The 19,723-nt window shown below is 40.7% G+C and overlaps 2 protein-coding genes across 4 annotated transcripts; both read left to right on the forward strand.

Moving 5' to 3' along the window:
- Positions 1-820: 820 nt before the first annotated feature.
- gnb5a (guanine nucleotide binding protein (G protein), beta 5a) lies at positions 821-9,764 on the forward strand. 3 transcript variants are annotated; one of them, XM_046393302.1, is made up of 12 exons: positions 4,309-5,180; positions 5,724-5,860; positions 5,999-6,040; positions 6,699-6,775; positions 6,898-7,030; positions 7,387-7,530; positions 7,626-7,717; positions 8,011-8,059; positions 8,148-8,244; positions 8,371-8,537; positions 8,625-8,661; positions 9,517-9,764. In XM_046393302.1, the coding sequence occupies exons 1-11, from the start codon at positions 5,045-5,047 to the stop codon at positions 8,634-8,636; spliced, it is 1,086 nt and encodes a 361-aa protein (XP_046249258.1). In that variant the 5' UTR covers positions 4,309-5,044; the 3' UTR covers positions 8,637-8,661; positions 9,517-9,764. The 3 variants fall into 3 exon arrangements, with proteins under 3 accessions (XP_046249259.1, XP_046249258.1, XP_046249257.1); XM_046393303.1 differs by lacking the exon at positions 4,309-5,180 and adding an exon at positions 821-2,133 and having other exon boundaries at positions 8,625-9,764; XM_046393301.1 differs by having other exon boundaries at positions 4,311-5,180; positions 8,625-9,764.
- A 135-nt stretch (positions 9,765-9,899) lies between these two features.
- Positions 9,900-19,377, forward strand: ap4e1 (adaptor related protein complex 4 subunit epsilon 1). Its single transcript, XM_046393289.1, has 21 exons — positions 9,900-10,243; positions 10,702-10,773; positions 10,877-11,000; positions 11,267-11,340; positions 11,418-11,539; positions 11,637-11,796; positions 11,920-12,086; positions 12,195-12,268; positions 12,357-12,479; positions 12,569-12,678; positions 12,838-12,977; positions 13,442-13,554; positions 13,646-13,764; positions 14,264-14,566; positions 15,176-15,287; positions 15,368-15,506; positions 15,596-15,851; positions 16,327-16,833; positions 16,916-17,106; positions 17,189-17,352; positions 17,846-19,377. Exons 1-21 carry the CDS (start codon positions 10,103-10,105, stop codon positions 18,004-18,006), a joined length of 3,372 nt encoding a protein of 1,123 aa, XP_046249245.1. The 5' UTR covers positions 9,900-10,102; the 3' UTR covers positions 18,007-19,377.
- The last annotated feature ends 346 nt before the right edge of the window (positions 19,378-19,723 follow it).

Here is a 19,723-nt window from a genome sequence, read left to right on the forward strand (position 1 = left end):
AGATGCACAGGTTTTCATTGCTTCTAAACAGAACAAACATAACCATCTGATTGACTTTACATGTTCTCTCCGTGTCTGTATGGGTTTTCTCCAGGTGCTCTGGTTTCCCCCTACAGACATGTACATTAATTCTATAAAAAAACAACATTAACAACAATAACAACATAGGGTTCCAACACAAGAGGGTTCTGGCTTTGGGCCCTTTTGTATGTGCATGGGTTTTCACCAGGTCCTCCAACTTTCCTCCACAGTCCCACAAACATGCACATTAGGTTAAGTGGCTACTGTTGTTCACCCTTGAGTCCAAGAGGAGATGTGTGCCAGGTGAACTGAAATTTTCCCAAGGCTCTCCTGTGATGCATGGTTTCTCGAAAATGGGACTGGTGTACTCTGATTAATAGCGCAGACTTTGGTGATGAAATAAAAACAAATAAGCAGTAAAAGAAATAATAGCACAGAGAGTAGGCAGCTGGGTCAGACACAATGGCAGACACTTCCCTGTGTACTTGAACACCAGTGTTGTGCACTAGTAGGAGCAATTTGGTTATTGGCAAAAGAGTCAATGATTATCGGGAATAATCATTAAAGCAAAAATCAGTGTATACTTTATACACATAAATATCAGGGCACCACCCTGTCACCAGGGACCAATAGCCAAATTAATTACCGTATTTTTCGGACTATAAATCGCACTTTTTTTCATGGTTTGGCTGGTCCTGCGACTTATACTCAGGTGCGACTTATATAATAAAATATACACGGCAATTTCACATGTTCACGCTGACAGTCGCGAGGGGGCGCTCTAGGCTGGTGTGCCAGTATCTGCTACGCTCCAGTACCACCGAAAAAATTAAATTTAAACATAAACTTATAAAGACAACTGAGAAAGACTGAACACAAATGCCCCAAAAAGAAAATCATACCCTGCAGATTACAAGCTGCAAGTAGTGAGATATGCAGCCGAAAACGGTAATGGAGCAGCTGAAAGAAAGTTTGTAGTTAGCGAGAAAATTGTGAGGGACTGGCAAAAAGCGGAGGATACTCTAACTGCAATGAAGAAAACCAAAAAAGCTAATCGTGGGCTAAAAGCTAGGTGGCCACAGCTAGAGGAACAGGGTTTGGTAAACCTATGTTGTTTATGTTATAGCTATCTGAATATCTGTTATTGTGTTACATTAACATACCAGACACCCATTCAGCCCGTTGTTCTCTAACCTATTGTTTTGGGTTGTTGGCCAGACAATTCATGTAGCAGGTTCCTCACTGTTCAAATATTCAGAATGATCATTTGATGTCTCTGCGTTATCTGAAAGCAAAGGGTAGCCAGAAAAGTTTTAGAAAACGGTTAAATCAGTATCACATGATTCTTCTCCTATTTCATTCTTACCCGGTGAATTTCTTCAAGGCTGTACCACCAGCTCAAAGAGTAAAGAGCTGTAAAGAGTGTATATTATGCATTCAATGAACACTTCATTCAATCAGGTTGTGTATTCAAAAATACCACATGAATACCACATACCAAACAAACTCAACATTCAAGTCTTTTCATTGCAGCATTTTATGAATCGTGTATCGTGTTCTTAGTTCTCTTGATCCCAACAGGTCTGGGGCCGATCAGGTGGAGCCAATTCTGTTGTTATTAGCAGTGGCACTTTTAGCTAAGTTTTCAGTCTCAATAGGATGCAATACAGCACCACGAACAACTCTTAACCTGGCAAGATCATCAAGGCCATCGAAGGCCATTGTGTAGAAAAGAATCCTCTTTTTTTTAGTTTATATGGTGTTAAAATAGGGGAAACTGTGAAAATAATTTGTATGCACTTAAATAATCACAAAGTGAGAGAGACACACCAAACTCGGATTCGGGTAAGATTCCAGGTCCAGCTCGCGCGCCAAACAGCTGCGCGCCTGGCGCGCTCCCGGCGCTGGACAGGGCGCATTTGGTCGGGTTGGCCGCTTTATTCACGAAACTAGACCCTCAGTGTCATCATGTACGCACAGAGCAGCGAATAACCACCATCGACTTCGTGAGGACCAAACGCCAAACCAAACGCTCAGGATGGACATAGACACAGTTTCTGAATTATGACCCGTTACTGATAACTTGTTAAATAAAACACCAGGAAGTTAGCGGTAAGTCCGTGCAGTACGTGTTAAGTCTGTAAAAACTACCTGTTGTCATAGAAACATGAACCTGTCAATTCATTTAAAATGGCAACTATAACTGTAAATGAAACAAACACCAGCCAGAGAGCCTCATTAACAATCAGCCAATTAACGTAGACACGCGCATCACCGAATCCCACTGAATCTTGTTTGAATTCAAAAATCTATAAACATTCTACAGCGCATGCGCGATGGATGGATCGCTAGCTCTTTATTGCGTCATCAGTGTTTGAAGATCAAAGCGCAGATGAAAGACCCGAGCATTTAAATAGACCCAGAATTTACTTCAGGTGGACTGCTTTTTGCTTTGAAACAACAAGCTGTCTATACAAGGAACAACAAGCAGAGAATCTAAAGCAGTGGGTAGCAATCGATCACCTTGATTTTCAAATAGGGGCCCCTCAGAAAGAAAGTAGAGATAAAGTGGCCATGCATGAATCTAAAATACTAATGAAACATGAACTCGCAGAAATTGAACAACTGCAGAAAAAAGTTGAAGGTCTGGAGAAAAAAGTGTCAGCGGGCAAACAGTTGATACTGGCACTGATTGCTCTTCAGCAAAAGGAAGTAGCTCTGAGAAGGGAGCAAAAGACCCCGGGTAATGAGACTGCTCAGCTTGAGGCTTTGTCAGAGAAATGTGAGAATGAGAACAAAAACCTGAGGGCAATTGTACAAGATGTTCAGCACCAACTGCTGAAAACAGAGCAGGTAACACAGAGGAACAGTGAGTTCATAACAAAAATTTTAAATTCATTAATTTGTTGTAAGTTGGAGACAGAGGACAAAATAGGTGCTTTGCAACAATCAGTTACCGATCTTAAACAACAGCTGAAGAAACAGGAGACGATATTAGCTGCTGCTGCTGACCATTTCAGAAATGAATATTTGGCAAGCACTAAAAAACAACCACATTCACAGGAGCCAGCATATTATACACTTCTGGACGATGCAGCTGTTGTGGACCAGCCCAGAAGGTGGTGGAATTGTTCTGCCAAAGGTCTACTGAAAGCAGGTTTGTGTGTTGGCATTGCGGCTGTAACTACATTCGTTGCCACACGTGTTCTGGCCAGTACAGTGTCGACTGGCAATATGATAACTTTCCAGTGCCTATTAGACTATATCTATGCCTAAACAGAACAAACATAACAGAACAAACATAACCATCTGATTGACTTTACATGTTCTCTCCGTGTCTGTATGGGTTTTCTCCAGGTGCTCTGGTTTCCCCCTGCAGACATGTACATTAATTCTATAAAAAAACAACATTAACAACAATAACAACATAGGGTTCCAACACAAGAGGGTTCTGGCTTTGGGCCCTTTTGTATGTGCATGGGTTTTCACCAGGTCCTCCAACTTTCCTCCACAGTCCCAAAAACGAGAGGAGATGTGTGCCAGGTGAACTGAAATTTTCCCAAGGCTCTCCTGTGATGCATGGTTTCTCGAAGATGGGACTGGTGTACTCTGATTAATAGCGCAGACTTTGGTGATGAAATTAAAAACAAATAAGCAGTAAAAGAAATAATAGTACAGAAAGTAGGCAGCTGGGTCAGACACAATGGCAGATACTCCCCTGTGTACTTGAACACCAGACATAAAAACGCCAATACGGTCATTTAAATATTTTTATTTTTATAAAAAATTATATTTTTATTTTTAGAACAGATCATCATGTATGACAGTTTAAAATTACCTTATGATGTACAAACCTCCGATAGAAATTTCAGTTTACTGCCACCTCTTTCTGGTAGGCTGCACATAGCAGCCAAACATCTTATGCTGATCAGAATCAGCTTTATTTGCCAAGTACATGTGACTGTACAAGGAATTTGACTCTGGATTTTTCTCTCTCCTGTGCACCATTCAAAATACAAAAAATAAAAAACAATAATAAAATAAAGTATTTGCAAAAAGAAGGCCCTCCTATGCGAAGTTTACATGTTCTCCTGTTCCTGTGCCTGCGTGGGTTTTCTCCAGGTACTCCGGCTTCCTCCCACAACCCCATAAATATGTACATTACGTTAATTGGCTACTCTATATTGCCCTTAGGTGAGAGTGTGTGGTTGTCTGTCTTTGTGTGTTGGCCCTGTGATTGACTGGCGACCAGTCCAGGGTGAACCCCGCCTCTTGCCCGCAGTCAGCTGGGATAGGCTCCAGCTCCCCCACGACCCTGACGGATAAACGGTAAAGAAAAAACAAGATATAAATATATGTACATGTAGTGCAAACAGTGTGATGGTTCACGCAATGAAAGAATCTATCAGGTCTAGCGGCTGGAGGATCAGTCTTCCCTCCATATTCAGCATCCATTTTTAGTGCTATAGTCCATGGCCAGCATCTGGGTTTCAGTCATGCCTTTCAGGCCGCACTCAGTTCATTCAGTTAAAATCACACACTTCCCACTGTGGTATAATTTCAAAGTAAGTTGTGAAGGGTTAAAGTTGTAGTATACAATGCCTTATGACAACATGAAGTAGTCATGCTGTGTTTTGAATATCATTTAAGAAAAAGCAATTAACAACAAGTAACAAGCAATTATTGTTTGTGTTTTTGATGATTAATGATGTAAGGTGACCTTGAGTGTCTAGAAAGGCTCCTATAAATAAAATGCATTATGATGATGATGATGATGATGATTATTATTATTATTATTCTTACCACAAAGGGGCTTGAAGCTAAAGTAGAGAGGTGAGGCCGTGTTGCCGCTGAGGATGCAGCTCGCGTAGAGCAGCAGCATCACCAGGATACAGGATCCTCCTCCTCCTCCTCTGGAAACTGGAGGAGCATCTTCTCCCCGTGACGTCATGACAGCAGCATCAGCTGTTAGCTCTGCTTTAAGCCTTTTCGCTGCCGATCGCTGCCTGCACAAAGGAAATATATGAGATCCCCTCTAATCCCTGAAATGGCGACACAGGAGGTACAGCTGAACGAGACTCTGGCCCATCTCAAAACGGAGTCGGAGACGCTGAAGTCGAAGCTGGAGGAGGAAAGAGCGAAGCTGCACGACGTCGAGCGTGAGTGCTGGAAAATGGAGAGGCCTCGATTCACCCCTGCGTTTACAGTGTGACGAGACAAATAACCGCAAAATGCCTCATTAAAGCCGAGTGTATTTTCAGCGCGAAGCCCGATCTCGACAGGTTTAGATGGATGCGTAAATGTGTAGAAACGGATTACTGGTCTGAGTTACCTCTGGTTTGACAGGCTACCCAAGCAGGCTGTTTGTTTGCCTCCCCGTTTTACAGCACAGTGTTTCCATTGGTTTGTCCAATCATGTCTCAGTGATATGGCAACACTAGAGATCTTCAAAAAAATGTGAGAATAACACTGTTATAGACTTGCGTGTTATATGAGATGCTCACACAAGTTAATGGAGGACATGACGGATTAATCAAAGACTGATTGTACATATTCCTCCATTTAGCGCAGGCCTGATGTAGTTTAATCCTTACTGCTGCTTGCTGCTGGGAATATTAACCAAGGGTGTATACAGTAGGGGGTTTACTGTAGGGCTGTTGTATTTGTGTGTTATATTGAATTGTTTGTGTGTGTGCCCACAGTTCATCAGGTGGCTGAGAAGGTGGAGGGGCTGGGTCAGTTCGTCATGAAGACCCGGAGAACTCTGAAGGGACATGGCAACAAAGTTCTTTGTATGGACTGGTGTAAGGACAAGAGGCGGATTGTCAGCTCCTCACAGGTCACACACACACACACACACATACACACACACACACACACTCTGCTGTTCACCTCTATCTTCCAGTTAATTACAGAATCAGTCTGTAGTTGGATAAACTAGTTTTATATTGTGCTGATTTCCAATTTCTTGATGCAGGATGGAAAAGTGATTGTATGGGATGCATTCACCACCAACAAGGTAAGTTTGCTTTGTCAGTACACAGTTGTTGTTGTTTTTTTTTATTACAGAATAAAAGAAGGTTTTAGTAAAATGCTGAGATTTTGAAAAATGTTTTCACATTTTACCCATTTGTATTGCATCCTTCTACAGGTTTGTTACAAACCAGTGTTTCAGCCATGTGAACATCCTTCACTAAAGTCTAAAGTCTAAATCAGTAGTTCAAAATGAAAGGTCACAAACTACCCCTCATCAGATTTTATGACCCCAATGTGGACATAAGGGATTTTTCTTCTCAGATTGTTTTATTTGGATTTTGTTAGATCCAATAATAATTAGTATTTAGTATTTCCCAAACAAAAGCAAAAGCAAAGGAGTGGTCCAAATCAAAGTCATGACTTTAACAAAGATGTAGATAACAACCAGTATACATATGTAGGCTAACAGAAAAATGTGGTGTCCATGTTAACGCGATAACTTATTGTACCTATAGTGAAGATAAGAATGTGTGTATATAGCTTCTGAAGGAGGGTTTATTTATATGAATATGGTACTTGAAAATTATTGTGCAGTCCGACAGTCTAAAGCCTCCTGTCCTGCTCTCATTATGACTAATGAATCTGATTAATCTCACTATTTTAGTGCAGCTCATGCAGCTTTGTCTTTTGATGTTCATCAGGAGCATGCTGTGACAATGCCGTGCACCTGGGTGATGGCCTGTGCCTACGCCCCCTCCGGCTGTGCTGTAGCTTGTGGGTGAGTAGTCTTTACTACCCATGATGATCCAGATGTGGTCTGTCATCCTTATATATATATCTATATTTTTTTGGTTTGTGTTTTTCTTTTCTTTTTTAAACTGGGGTAATTTTCTGTCACAGGGGTCTGGACAACAAATGTTCAGTGTATCCTCTGTCTCTGGACAAGAATGAGAACTTGGCTGCTAAGAAAAAGTCAGTGGCCATGCACACAAACTACCTGTCTGCTTGTAGCTTCACCAACTCAGATATGCAGGTGAGAATATCCACCAGGTGAAAAAAAAACAAAAAAACAAAATGAAATAAGTTTGGTAAATTGTTTATACAAATAGTAGTTGTGTGCTTAACTATTTTACTAACACTTTAGGTTGGCTGCCTTTCTGTTGATGAATATGTCTCTCACATGATTAATCAGAAATCACTGCCCTCTGTATGCCAGTGAAAAGAGCTTTGTTAATAATTCACACCAGCCAGTTGCTGCTGGTTTGATATCCTTGTCACATGATGTTTCACACAGCAAAGACAAGCCATATATAGCTGTCTATTAGCCCATTTTCACTGAACCTCAGGCCAGCTTTTATTCTTCCTCCTCGTTGTCTGCTTCTGTTGAAGATCCTGACGTCCAGCGGGGATGGAACGTGTGCATTATGGGATGTTGAGAGTGGGCAGCTGTTGCAGAGTTTCCATGGACACGCCGCAGACGTGCTCTGCCTGGACCTGGCCCCCTCCGAGACCGGAAACACGTTTGTTTCAGGGGTGAGGAGACACCTCCGCCCCCTCGACCACAGCTTACGGCTATTTCAACTTCGTTGAATTGTTTTAAATATTTGCATTGTTCGCTGTTATTGCAGGGCTGTGATAAGAAGGCCAATGTGTGGGACATGCGTTCGGGGCAGTGTATTCAGTCCTTTGAAACTCATGAGTCAGACATAAATAGTGTGCGGTAAGTGAGGTTTGATATAATTGTGGAGGTAAGTATAAGCTGATGTTTTAAATTCTTTACTTTGTATGTGTATTAACATCTTTCATGTTATTCTGATATGCTTTTTTTCCTTAAAAAAAAAAAAAGAAATAATCCAGGTGAAAATTAGTTTAGTTTAATTTATGTGTTACTTTTAACATTGTCTGCTTTCATATTACCACTGGGAGTCGCTAAATGTCAGATGTGTTCAGATCTTTCACAAAGAAGGCCTTTAAGTGAGTCATTTGTTACTAACTGTGGCGTTGTTTTAACAGATACTATCCCAGTGGAGATGCATTTGCATCTGGCTCAGATGATGCTACAGTAAGTAATCACATATTTACCACTCAAAGTGCAATTGAAAACATGATGAAAAGTCTCTTTAAAAGTCAAACACTGACCTTTGTTACAGTGCCGCCTGTATGACTTAAGGGCAGACAGAGAAGTTGCCATTTATTCCAAAGAGAGCATCATATTTGGGGTCTCCAGTGTTGATTTCTCCCTAAGCGGTAACAAATATGCACTTTGTGACTTCACTATCATTCTCACTTTTCAACCAAACAGCTGTTAATGGACACTAGTAGAGTATTTTAGAGTGTATTAGGACTAAAAGAATATTATATTTTTTCCTTCAGGACGACTACTGTTTGGTGGCTACAATGACTACACCATAAACGTTTGGGATGTTCTCAAGGGAACACGAGTCTCTATTCTGTTTGGACACGAGAACCGCGTCAGTACGCTGCGCGTTTCCCCGGATGGAACGGCCTTCTGCACGGGTTCCTGGGACCACACTCTTCGGGTAAGACACGCCTGTTATTTTTTATCTGATCTGACATCTCTGACCTTTCTGTTGACCTCTTGTAATTTCTCCTTTTTCTTGTTGCAGATCTGGGCTTAAGGATGAAGACACAGAGAATTAAATGGTAGACAGATTTACTGAAGACGCATTGATATTTCTGTTTGCTAGAGTACAATCACAGAGGTAGAGACTCAGTTTTGGTTGTACATAGGGCATATCAATAGCATTGTTTATACTCCTGTCTCATGGCTGGGGTGTATTTACATATTTCAGAGAATAATTAAACCAAATGGCACGCTTATATTATAGAATGATTGAAAGAAAATTGCACAGAAGTACTTATGATTACAACTTAAGATGTAAAATGTATATTGCAGAAAATAACATTGGTAGTGACTAGCATCAGTATAGGATAGAAGTGACACAATAAAGTGATGTATTGTATGTGCCCACATAAAGGACATTACTTGTTTATTTATATGTTTTTAGCACAAAATAATAGAGGAATGCCATCTGTTGAGGAAAATTGGGTGCAAGGAACATAATACTCCTGCAGGAGGAGCAGTAAAATTCACATGAAGGCATCAGCTTCTCTTGGCTAGACTTACTCATGACACATACTAAGAAAAAGAGAAAGGAGGTTGGGGGTTTGTGGCTTCCCAGTAAAAGAAATGTTGTGATGTGAGGGACAGTGAGAATGATTAGATGGGCTTGTAGAAATGATTCAGTATTAGTTTTAAAATCTAAAAATAATATTAGATATAAAGAAGTATTGGAAAAAAATATTATGAGCAAAAGAACAAATCTGTTGTTTACTGAAGATAAAAATAGACATCTGAGTATTTTTAACGTCACACTCTGTGCACCCATCTAACAGTAGCTCACCTGCCAATATTATTCTAATGTAAAGAAAGCACATTCACAAGTAAACTTAAAATACATGATGTTGACTTTACCTCTCATTTTTGTTTGTTTCCAGCTGTGGAAGCCACTTACTTCTCTATGTGCACATTCAGTCACTGCAGACACCTTGAACTTGTGGTCCCCCCTACTAGATATATAAATATTAATATAAAAAACATGTTTAAATTCTTAGAACGTGCTCCTTCCATGCAGTTGTCCAATGGCTGTAATTTCATATTTACTGTAATTATTTTATTGTAGTTTAGTGTACAGTTGTACAAGGGACTGTTTATCAAACATAATAAACAGTTTTTTGAATATCATCACTTTCTCTCTTATCTAATTATTCTGTTTTACAGTTATTTCTTGTTTAATAATTTACTGAGCTATTGAGACCCTGCAAACGTTGTTTTTGTTTAAGGTTTCTAATAAAGTTTTGCAAATACAAGCGGAAGTGACATCATCATCAAGCCCAGTCTGCTGAATCAAAACAATGGCCGACTGGCAAGCTAACATTTTACCTCTTGTGATCTGTTTAATTGTTTAAAAGATAGTTTTTTGTGACTCTGTGTACGAAAGTCTTACTGGGATGGAGAGATGATTTAGTACGTGTATTCTGAGAGAAAACTGCCAGCTGCCAAGCCTCGCTTTTCGCTGCCAAAATGAGTGATGTTGTGGAGAAGACCCTGACAGCTTTGCCGAGCCTCCTGTCATTGGACTCTCAGCCTGGATCTGCAAAACTATCGTCCACCTCAAAATTAGGAAACCTCATCAGGGGGATCACTGAGCTAACGTCCAAACATGTGAGTCTGTCCTTTAAAACTGGAGCTCGGGTAAAATAAGACGAGACAGTGTTTGGTAATATGCTGTAAAGTTAGCCTGCTAAGCTACGCGTGCTAACTCAAAAGAAGGTGTGTTTTTATGTTTTAACCCACCTTCTCTATCCTATGTATTCTGTGCAGTGCTGTGAAAAGTTTGAAATTTACACACACCATCTCATTTTGGGCATGTTATCATCAGGAGGTAATACTGGGGAAATCAGAGCCGTGACCATTTTAAAGACTTGTAATTATTGTTAATGTGCTCATTTGCTTCACTGGCTCTGGTATTCTAATTATTGTCATCCCTTCTCGCCTCCTTGAAGTAACTGGTGAAATAAGCTCCTGGAAGCACTTCTGATCAATGGCAGTAAGCACAGAATTCTAGTGCCAACCACAGCAGTGTTGATCTCATTTTCCTAAAATGTGTTTCACCTGTACAGGAGGAAGAAAAACTTATTCAGCGCGAACTAGCATCTATCAAAGAACAGGTGGCTTCCCCCAACACCTCCATGGTATGATTCTCCTGATTTTCCAGTTTGGGCTTGCACAAAAAAAAATTATTCAAATAGGTCCAGTGATGCCTGAAATTTTTGATACGCTTGCTTATTTTTTCAGAGGCAAATGAAGGAGCTCATGGTGAGAGCCATCTACTGTGAAATGCTCGGTTATGAGGCTTCATTCAGCTATATTCATGCCATCAAACTGGCTCAACAAGGCACTGCTCTGGAGAAAAGAGTCGGTATGTTCTTTTTTAAAAGTTTGTTGAAAAGCTTACTCATTCCTCAGCAGCTGGCTCTGAAATACTCACTTGGGTCATAATCAACAGAAGTTACATCATAAGTGGTTTTGGTTTTGAGATTTTCAGTTTTAGTTTTAAATGACTGATTTTTTTTAGAATCTTTTTTTCCACTGGTCACCACAACAACTCAACTGAACTATGCAACAGCTGCGCTGCATCTTTCCGCACTGCTCTGGGGGAAAAGTGATGTTGTGTGTGCTTTGCAGGTTATCTCGCTGTGTCTTTGTTTCTGAATGAAAATCATGAGCTGCTCCTTCTCCTTGTGAACACTGTATTAAAGGTAGGTGTCAAGTTTTTATCTTTTTTTTTGGCATCTGTTGTTTGAATATGAGATGTTGATGTCTTTTGTGTTTTCAGGATCTTCAAAGCACAAACCTTATTGAAGTGTGTATGGCTCTAACTGTTGTCAGCCAGATATTTCCCAAAGATATGATTCCTGCGATCCTTCCTCTGGTTGAGGAGAAACTAAACCACCCAAAGTAAGGATGCTCTTTACCTTTTATGTTCATCTGAATGTATTTATTCATATGATAACAAGCAGCTTGAAAAATCTTGACTTTCCCTCCGTATTTGTAGAGAAATCATTCGACGAAAAGCAGTCCTGGCACTGTATAAATTCTACTTAATAGCGCCGAATCAAGTTCAACACATCCACAACAAATTTCGCAAAGCTCTCTGTGATAAGGATCCTGGTGTCATGACAGCTTCACTCCACATCTACATGCAGATGATTCAGGTAATTTGTTTTTCTGGACTGTAATTATTTAGAGTTTATTGGCAAACCATCATCCAGCCATTGGTTTAATTTACTGTGGTGTAATCCAGTCATACTATTGTGTGTATTTTTATTTTGCTACAGGAGAATCCAGAAAGTTATAAGGACCTGACAGCAAGTTTTGTCACCATACTGAAGCAAGTGGTGGGAGGAAAACTTCCTTTAGATTTTAACTATCACAGTGTCCCTGCTCCATGGCTGCAAATTCAGCTTCTTAGAATACTGTCTCTACTTGGGAAAAATGACCAGAGGTAACTGTTACAGATTTGTCCCTTGATGAACTGGATGTTTACGCTGTCATGTGGTTGTGCTCTGTACTTAAATCTTTCCAAGTTGTGAGTTTATTCTTTCTTTAACAGCACAAGTGAGATCATGTATGATGTCCTTGACGAGTCTTTACAAAGAGCAGAAATGAATCATAACATCACCTACGGTATGTCGAAGTTAAAGTAGAGTTAACTTGTAAATTTGGTTGTAGTGCTTTTCTTCAACCGGTTTCTGACATCTGTCTTTATTTCCAGCAATATTATACGAGTGTGTAAAATGTATTTACACAGTTCATCCCAAGTCTGATCTTTTGGAAAAAGCTGCAAAGTGCATTGGCAACTTTGTTCTGTCATCGAAGATTAATCTCAAATATCTCGGTAAGATCCAAAGAAAATCTTTGATTTGAATCAGGATTTTAGTTTTTGAGATTTACTGTATTAAACTGGTTTATTTGATGCTATTGTAGGCTTGAAGGCCCTGACCTACGTGGTCCAACAGGATCCTAAACTGGCCCTGCAGCATCAGATGACCATCATCGAGTGTCTTGATCACCCCGACCTTATCATCAAGCGTGAGGTGGGAGTTTCAGGTGTCATGGAATTGTAGTTTTACTCCCACCCTCTGCACAGAGTTGACTGATTCTGACTGTGAAAAATGTGTAGCAAATTAGCAATTCTGTCTGATCTGAAAAAGTCGTTTCAAAGCATTATGGCGCTTTTTCTGTTTCTTTTATAGACCTTGGAGTTGTTGTTTCGGATCACTAACGCCCAGAATGTCACAGTGATTGTTGAGAAGATGCTGGAGTTTCTACGCACCAGTAAAGATGACTACACTACCATCGACCTGGTCGGGAAGGTGGCAGAGCTGGCAGAGAAATATCCTTCTGAGTGTGTTGATCACACTACAAGCAAGAGATAGCACAGTGTTGCATACCTGTAAAGGTGGAAATCGGAGTCACAAATGCCTGTTGGAGTTGCTTCACCGATCTGAGAGGCAGATTACACTTAAAATCGGATTCTGTGACAATTATTCTGGTGATTAATTATTGTGCATTGCATAACTTTATCGCAATGGTGACATAGTAAATTTCTTGAAACCAGCTCTGCTTTTTTGTAGCAGTTTTTCGCTGGAACACTGAACACTAAACAGATCATCTTTAACTGTGCTGAAGTCTGGTGAGCTGCAGCTGAGACTCTCAGTTTCTCAATGTTGAAGCTACTGGTTAAGATGTGCTAAAGCACAACTTTTAAATTAGTTCTGTGTTGAAAAACAGAAATCTAGTCCTATTTGTTCCGTTCCTTGTTACTCGGTGGATTGTTTTTCCTATAAACCTTTATACATATGCACCAGACAATGAATGGTTCATTGAGACCATGAACACAGTCTTTTCAGTAGGTGGAGACATGATGCAGCCTGACATCCCAAACAGTTTCCTTAAACTGTTGTCTGAGGGTGAGATAAGCACACACTCAACTTAATCTCTGTTGTTGCTGTGTTGTAATATTTCAGTTCAGTAAATGATAATTTCTGTTTAATGGCCCAGGGTTTGACAGCATCGAAGAAGACAGGAAGTTGAGGCTGCTTGCTGTGGATTCATATATTTCTCTGCTGCAAGGACAGCCTGAAAAACTGCCACAGTGCTTCCTCCAGGTCATTTGTTGGGTGAGTGTGTTATGCACTGGATCTCTACTGAAGTCAGCATGGAAGCCAGCCAGCCCTAGGTCCATCCTGTCTCATAATACCACTCTGTACCTCTAGAAGTAGCAGCTCCCTGTGGTTTTACAAGCTCTATCAGCGTTTAGTCTAATAAGTGAACAAGACAAACAAACACAAAATGTCCAAAAAGTAAACATCTGTTTTCCTTACTAAACAGAAAAATACAACTACACACCTTCTGATTTCAAGTTCTCACTTTTATTGTATTAAAACGAGCTTAACTGCCTTGTTAACTCATTGTAAAGCACACCTAATTCCAGCAAGACATATATGGAATAAAACTCACCAAAACAGTCTTGGTTTGTCACCTCTTTTTTGCAATAAATCCTCAATTCACAGAGTAAGATGTGAAAATATTGCATCTCTACATGCCATATCCACTGCTGCTGATGCCCTACGCAAGATCCAATACACTTGAAGTCTTGCCCCTCTCTGCCATGTGCAGGTCCTTGGAGAATACTCCTGTTTGCGGGATGAACTTGAACCGGTCACAGTCCTGAGGCTGCTGGCCAAACTGTTGGACATGAAGAACACCAGCAGTGAAACAAAGACCTGGGTCCTCATGGCAATGACCAAACTCTGTGAGGGCGGGGCAGGTCTTTCTGTGGCTCAGGAGGTTTCTGAAACATACAGCAACTCTCTGGACACAGTGCTGAGACAGAGGGCTCAGGAGCTGCAGCACCTCAGTAATGACTCTGAGCTGCGAGCCAGGGTACTACCTCGAGACTCTGGCATGGAGCCCCTGGAGGTAACATGCAAACATGAAGAGCTGCAGAAATACATTAGTGATGTTTAGTTGTTATTATGTCACTGTAATGTTCTAATGGTATGAAAACAGAGAAATGTTAAGTTTTTAATGCTTTAATTAATTTAAAGCTTTTAATGTCAAACTATGCAAGATGCCAAAAACAACAAACTGTGATACTCTTGAGCTCTGACAGGGCAGATGATGGCAGTTTGCAGTTCCTCCTCTCTTGGAAACATGACCTGCATAAACTTGTCTGAAACACACGGTTGTTTAAAGACAGTATTGACCAAAAAGTCAGGATTATCATTTCGTTTGTAATTACAGCAATTGTTTGAGCATGTTTAGAACAGTCTGAATGTTTAGAACAGAACTCCATTTAGTTTCAGATGCAGTTTCAGTCAAGCACAGAACAAGAACAATATTCTAAATATGCAAACACCTCTTTTTTACTGATCAGGCTGTCATTTTATTATCTTTTGTAGCAAAAAGAAGTGTAAACATGTTTTGAGATATATTTGCAAACACTCACCTGTGACCTTTTTTTTCAAAATGATCTTCCCATCCCCATCAATGGAGAAATTTAAACTTGCAGTTGTTATTGGTTTCCAGGTGGATTCTTCTCTTTCATTTCTGGATGGGTTCGTGTCGGAGGCGTTGTCCGCCGGCGCTGCTCCATACAAGCCTCCCCATCAACGGCAGGAGGAATTAGCTCAGGCAAAAGGTAAAACTGACTGAAACTATTCAGACTGGGAGATTTGGCAGCACTTTTTGGTTTGTTTTTGACTGTGATGTCTGCCTCAGCGTTGAGCCTGGAGCCATATGGCCTGTCCCTGCCCATCAGCATGTCCTCCTGCAGCATCGCTGACAGACAGTCTCCCACACTGTTGTCCATGAGCTCTGGTCTGTCAGGCGATAGCACCGACCTCTCACACAAAGGAGGGTGCGTAGACACCAAGTGCGTACTTTGTCTGAGTTTGAAGTTTGAGTTTGCTGGTTTTTGAAAGTCATACTTTCTGATTTTTGTTTCAGCTCTACCACTCTGAAGCTGGATGGTGTGAAGAGGGTGTGGGGGAAGGACGGCTACTTGGCACAGAGGGAGCCTGTGGAGGAGGCTGTCCAGGTTGAGGTTCCCAGCCCCCTCCGGTCAGCCAGCCAACAGTTGGAAGCCGACAGCTCCCACTTGCAGACTCCCACTCCGATACCCACCTCTGAGCCTGAACAAGAGAAACAGCAGCTGGCCTCTTCGCTGTTTGTCGGCCTGAGCTCCCACAGCTCTGTGTGTCTGGTAAGCTTTTCAGTTGTTATTGACCTGTTGGAGGTACATCTGCACAGCATGAATAAAGATGCAAGCTGTGATCAGTTTGATATTGAAATTCCAAAATGAGATTAACAGTTAATCGCCTTTTTGTGGCAGCTGGAAGTCAAAAGCATATGTGATGGGGCACACAACTAAAGCTGCATATGAAGTTATTTTTTTAATGATCAGTATGATATCAGCTGATTGCATTGATCGTTCGGTTTATAAAATGTCAGGAAGTGGTGAAAACTCTTGCTTTTTTATACCTGACCAACTGTCCGAATTCCAAAGATATTGAAATTATTAATAGTCAGCTCTATACATTACATACATATATATATTAATATACATACTCTGATTGCAGAACTTTTAGTGTTTATTTTTTCACCTTCTTACAATCGAACGCTGCATCACACATTGCTACAAATACATCTGCTACAATTTAAATTTTTCCTTTAAACAGATGGGAAAATCTGAGCCCCAGCGATTTAGAAGAAAAGCCAAAGGTCCAAGCTTGTCCTCTGATGCCAGCGGGAAAATATCCAGCTCAGTTGAGTCTACTGCGAGCACAGTGGATAAGTTGCTGTGTGACAACCTCCTGGACTCCAACATCACCTCAGAGCTGGTCGTTTCTTCACCCACAGACACGTCCCAAGTCTGTCAGAGCGCCACGACTGCAAATGGCACCCTCGATGAAGAGTTAACTGAGAGTGACGCAAAGGGAGGGAATCCTGCTCTGCACGAAGACGCAGACACGCCTAAAGACTTGTGTCTCAGCTCTTATCTTCCTGCAGAGCTCGCTGGACTCTCCCACTCTGAAATCATCTCCCTGTGCTCCAACCACAGCCTGAGTGTCTCAGCCTGCCATGTGCAGAAAGATGATTCTTTAACACTAGTTGTTTTCATTTACAACTCCTCTCACTCTGACATTTCACAGATACTACTACAACTCGAGTCTGATGAACTTGAGGTACAGTAATTATGGAGCAGAATCTTATTGATTCCCCTTATTAGTTGACTTTAAGGGTATTTTCTTGTAATGTTTGTTTCAGGCATCCTGTGTGTCCGACAGTCCAGTGCTGGAGGCGCAAAGCCGCAGTGCAGCGGTGTGTCAGTATTCCCTGACTGTGAAGAGGCCTTCAGTCCATGTTGAAGTGGTTGGAATGGTGTCTTACCAGCTGCCTGTCGGGACACCTCAGTCAGTGCAGTTCTCGTACAAACTGCCTCTAACCAGCTTCATCAGGTAAAATCTTATCTTATTGTTTGTGCCAGTATGACTGAGTGGAGATTATTATTTGCTCACTGTAATTTCACATTCCCATCAGACCTTTGGCTGTGTCCACTGAGGAGTACGGGAAAATGTGGCTGGCCTTCTCTAACGATACAAAGCAGAACATGACGCTGATAAATGATGGAAGGAAGGAAGCCCTCGCAGCCACTCTGAATGTGCTGAAGAAGAAGCTTCAGCTGCATGTTGTGGAAATTATAGGTGAGCAGACGTTAATTTCTGAATAAAACGATCAAAGACGGGACATTTGCTCACACATGCTCCTATTATAGATTCTTAGACATGTGTGCACACATGCACACACACACAAAATCTATATACAGTATTCAGCAAGATATTTTAGTAATGGCTGCTGGGGCTAAGGCCTCCTGCCAAAGCCTATTAAGTTCACTTACTGTCTTTTTTCAGAGCTTTTAACATAACTGATGAAGACCAAGAGATGTGGCTTAAAGGTTTCAGAAAAAAGAACTACTAAGTGGACCTTGTTTTGAATTTTTTTTTTTTTTTTTTTTGTTAAACTAACGCAATCATTTCCACTTATGTACAATATTATTAGTTACTTTTGTACCATTTTCTAATAAGACATATTTGTGAAGTGTTGTTTGACCAGTAGGTTGACGTGTGTTAATTGAAACCTACTCTTCCTTTGTGTTTTACAGTATTAGTGAGTAACTTTTATTGTTTTTCCCCACAGGTATGGAAGGCATCGTAGCTTGCCAGCTCCTGCAGGATCAGGCTTGTCTGATGCATTGTCGTGTGAATGCAGGAGCACTCTCGGTGTGGCTGCGCTCTCCAGTCCCGGACCTGCCCGACTGCCTGATCTACCACTGTCAGAGAGCTTTACAGGAGCACTGAGCCCTGAATGCAACACCTCCACTGACACCACAACATGACCACCTGACCCCTAACCACTGAAGATCCACAGAACAGAGCAGGAGACAGTACAGAACATCTGCATCCTCATCTTTATGTGACAGTGTTTACTATTTGTTTGTCTCTTCCACTAAAGTTTCAACAGTGGGATTCTTTAAGTCCATCAGTCAGTTATTTTTAATAGTGAAATTGGAGTAATAATTCACATGATCACAGTTATTTGGAAGTCATGGTTGGTAGTAACCTCAGGGCCAAAGGACTGTGCTTTTAACCTTCTGTGTGATGTTTCAGAATAACACGTATGTCTTAAAATGATGACTGGGCTCCGTGATGACTTGAAAACTTCAGTGGCTGAAACATTGCGTCTGAATGAAACGAACGCTAGGTATGATATGAATCTCGACAGATTAGTCTTTGTCCATCAGGTCTGCATGCTAAACAGTGTCAGTGAAGCTTACTTTAATCCCACAAAGATATGAAAGTTCATCTCCATTTCTCGTTTAGCATCTGAAAGCATTTCATTGTTATTATGAACTACAGTTTTTGGTTCTTCACTGTCTGTAACTACTGACTGAAGCAATACCTAACGAAATGTAAAGAATAACACAAACTCTTGCACGTCTTTTAGGAGTACCAAATTAATTGTTCCTCATCTGCCTGCTCGCCCTTACCGCAGAAGTAAAAAGAGGTTTACATCCCTGTTTGTCTGGAGGACCGACATTATCAGCCTTTGACTGCAGCAGTTACACATATTTCTTACACATATGAGGAGAGTATTCTGTCTTAAATGTAGCTATGAAGATCATCTCACTCTGCGATTCACTTGTCTGTTCATCTTCATGATGGGGAGCCTTCAAGTTTCCCCCTCGTGTTTTGCAGAGGCGGCCTTCTGTGTGCTATGATTATCTATGCACTCGTGTATGGTTTGAGGTGGATTTTAGTGGTCTTTGATTATTATATTTTTGTATCAATGCAGTGTTAAAAACATATTTATTGCATTTATATTCTTACAAAAGATCTTTTTTATTAATTTCTCTCGAAGAAGAAAAGTCATTCACATATTGTTTGACTATGTGGTGCCAGGTTTGACTCAATATGTTTTATTTAAAACAAGGCAGAAGGGAAAGTCACCTTTTGTTTGTTTGTTTTTTTTGCATGTGTTCTGATTTAAAGCCCAGCTTGAAGCTGACTATTTGTCTAAATTTCAACTTTAACCCAACGCCTTATGTTCTAATGCCAAGGTGGCGTGTTTGATTTGTGCCTGTGGTACAGAGAAAACCATTTCTTAGTTTCTTAGAGTGCCTGTCACTACATTCTGCTAACTTAGGAATAAATTAAACACATGTAAATTCATTTGGTTTTGACTCAGTGGTTATTCATGAAATACACGCTGTGATGTTGATCTGTAATAGCTCTGAAACAGATGTGCTGGACTGGTAGCCAAATGGGACATTACACATGGAAAAATATTCCATACAGTTATTTTATTGTATTGTATTTTATTATACACCACATGCTTTTGCTGCTTATGTCACACAGTCCACATTTCTATTCAGTTAGACCTTGAAATGAAACAATTTCCTTCTTATCAACAAAACCTTTTTTAAATGTAGATTAAAAAAAGATGAGATAGTAAAGGTAATGTGTTTTACCTCATTCTAATTTATATTTACCTAATATTTTACATTTCCAGTGTGTG

This window comes from Scatophagus argus, chromosome 7 (assembly GCF_020382885.2).
Source record: "Scatophagus argus isolate fScaArg1 chromosome 7, fScaArg1.pri, whole genome shotgun sequence".
In the NCBI taxonomy this organism is placed as follows: Eukaryota; Metazoa; Chordata; class Actinopteri; family Scatophagidae; genus Scatophagus; species Scatophagus argus.

What these genes read in the sequence shown, in the direction of transcription:
- gnb5a (XM_046393302.1), top strand. Translation starts at nt 5,045, where the DNA reads ATGAGATCCCCTCTAATCCCTGAAATGGCGACACAGGAGGTACAGCTG. An exon ending in GAAACACGTTTGTTTCAGGG is followed by an intron (nt 7,531 to 7,625) that starts GTGAGGAGACAC and finishes CTGTTATTGCAG; the next exon opens with GGCTGTGATAAGAAGGCCAA. An exon ending in TCAGACATAAATAGTGTGCG is followed by an intron (nt 7,718 to 8,010) that starts GTAAGTGAGGTT and finishes TTGTTTTAACAG; the next exon opens with ATACTATCCCAGTGGAGATG.
- ap4e1 (XM_046393289.1), top strand. Translation starts at nt 10,103, where the DNA reads ATGAGTGATGTTGTGGAGAAGACCCTGACAGCTTTGCCGAGCCTCCTG. An exon ending in TTGTGAACACTGTATTAAAG is followed by an intron (nt 11,341 to 11,417) that starts GTAGGTGTCAAG and finishes TTGTGTTTTCAG; the next exon opens with GATCTTCAAAGCACAAACCT. An exon ending in CCTCTAACCAGCTTCATCAG is followed by an intron (nt 17,107 to 17,188) that starts GTAAAATCTTAT and finishes CATTCCCATCAG; the next exon opens with ACCTTTGGCTGTGTCCACTG.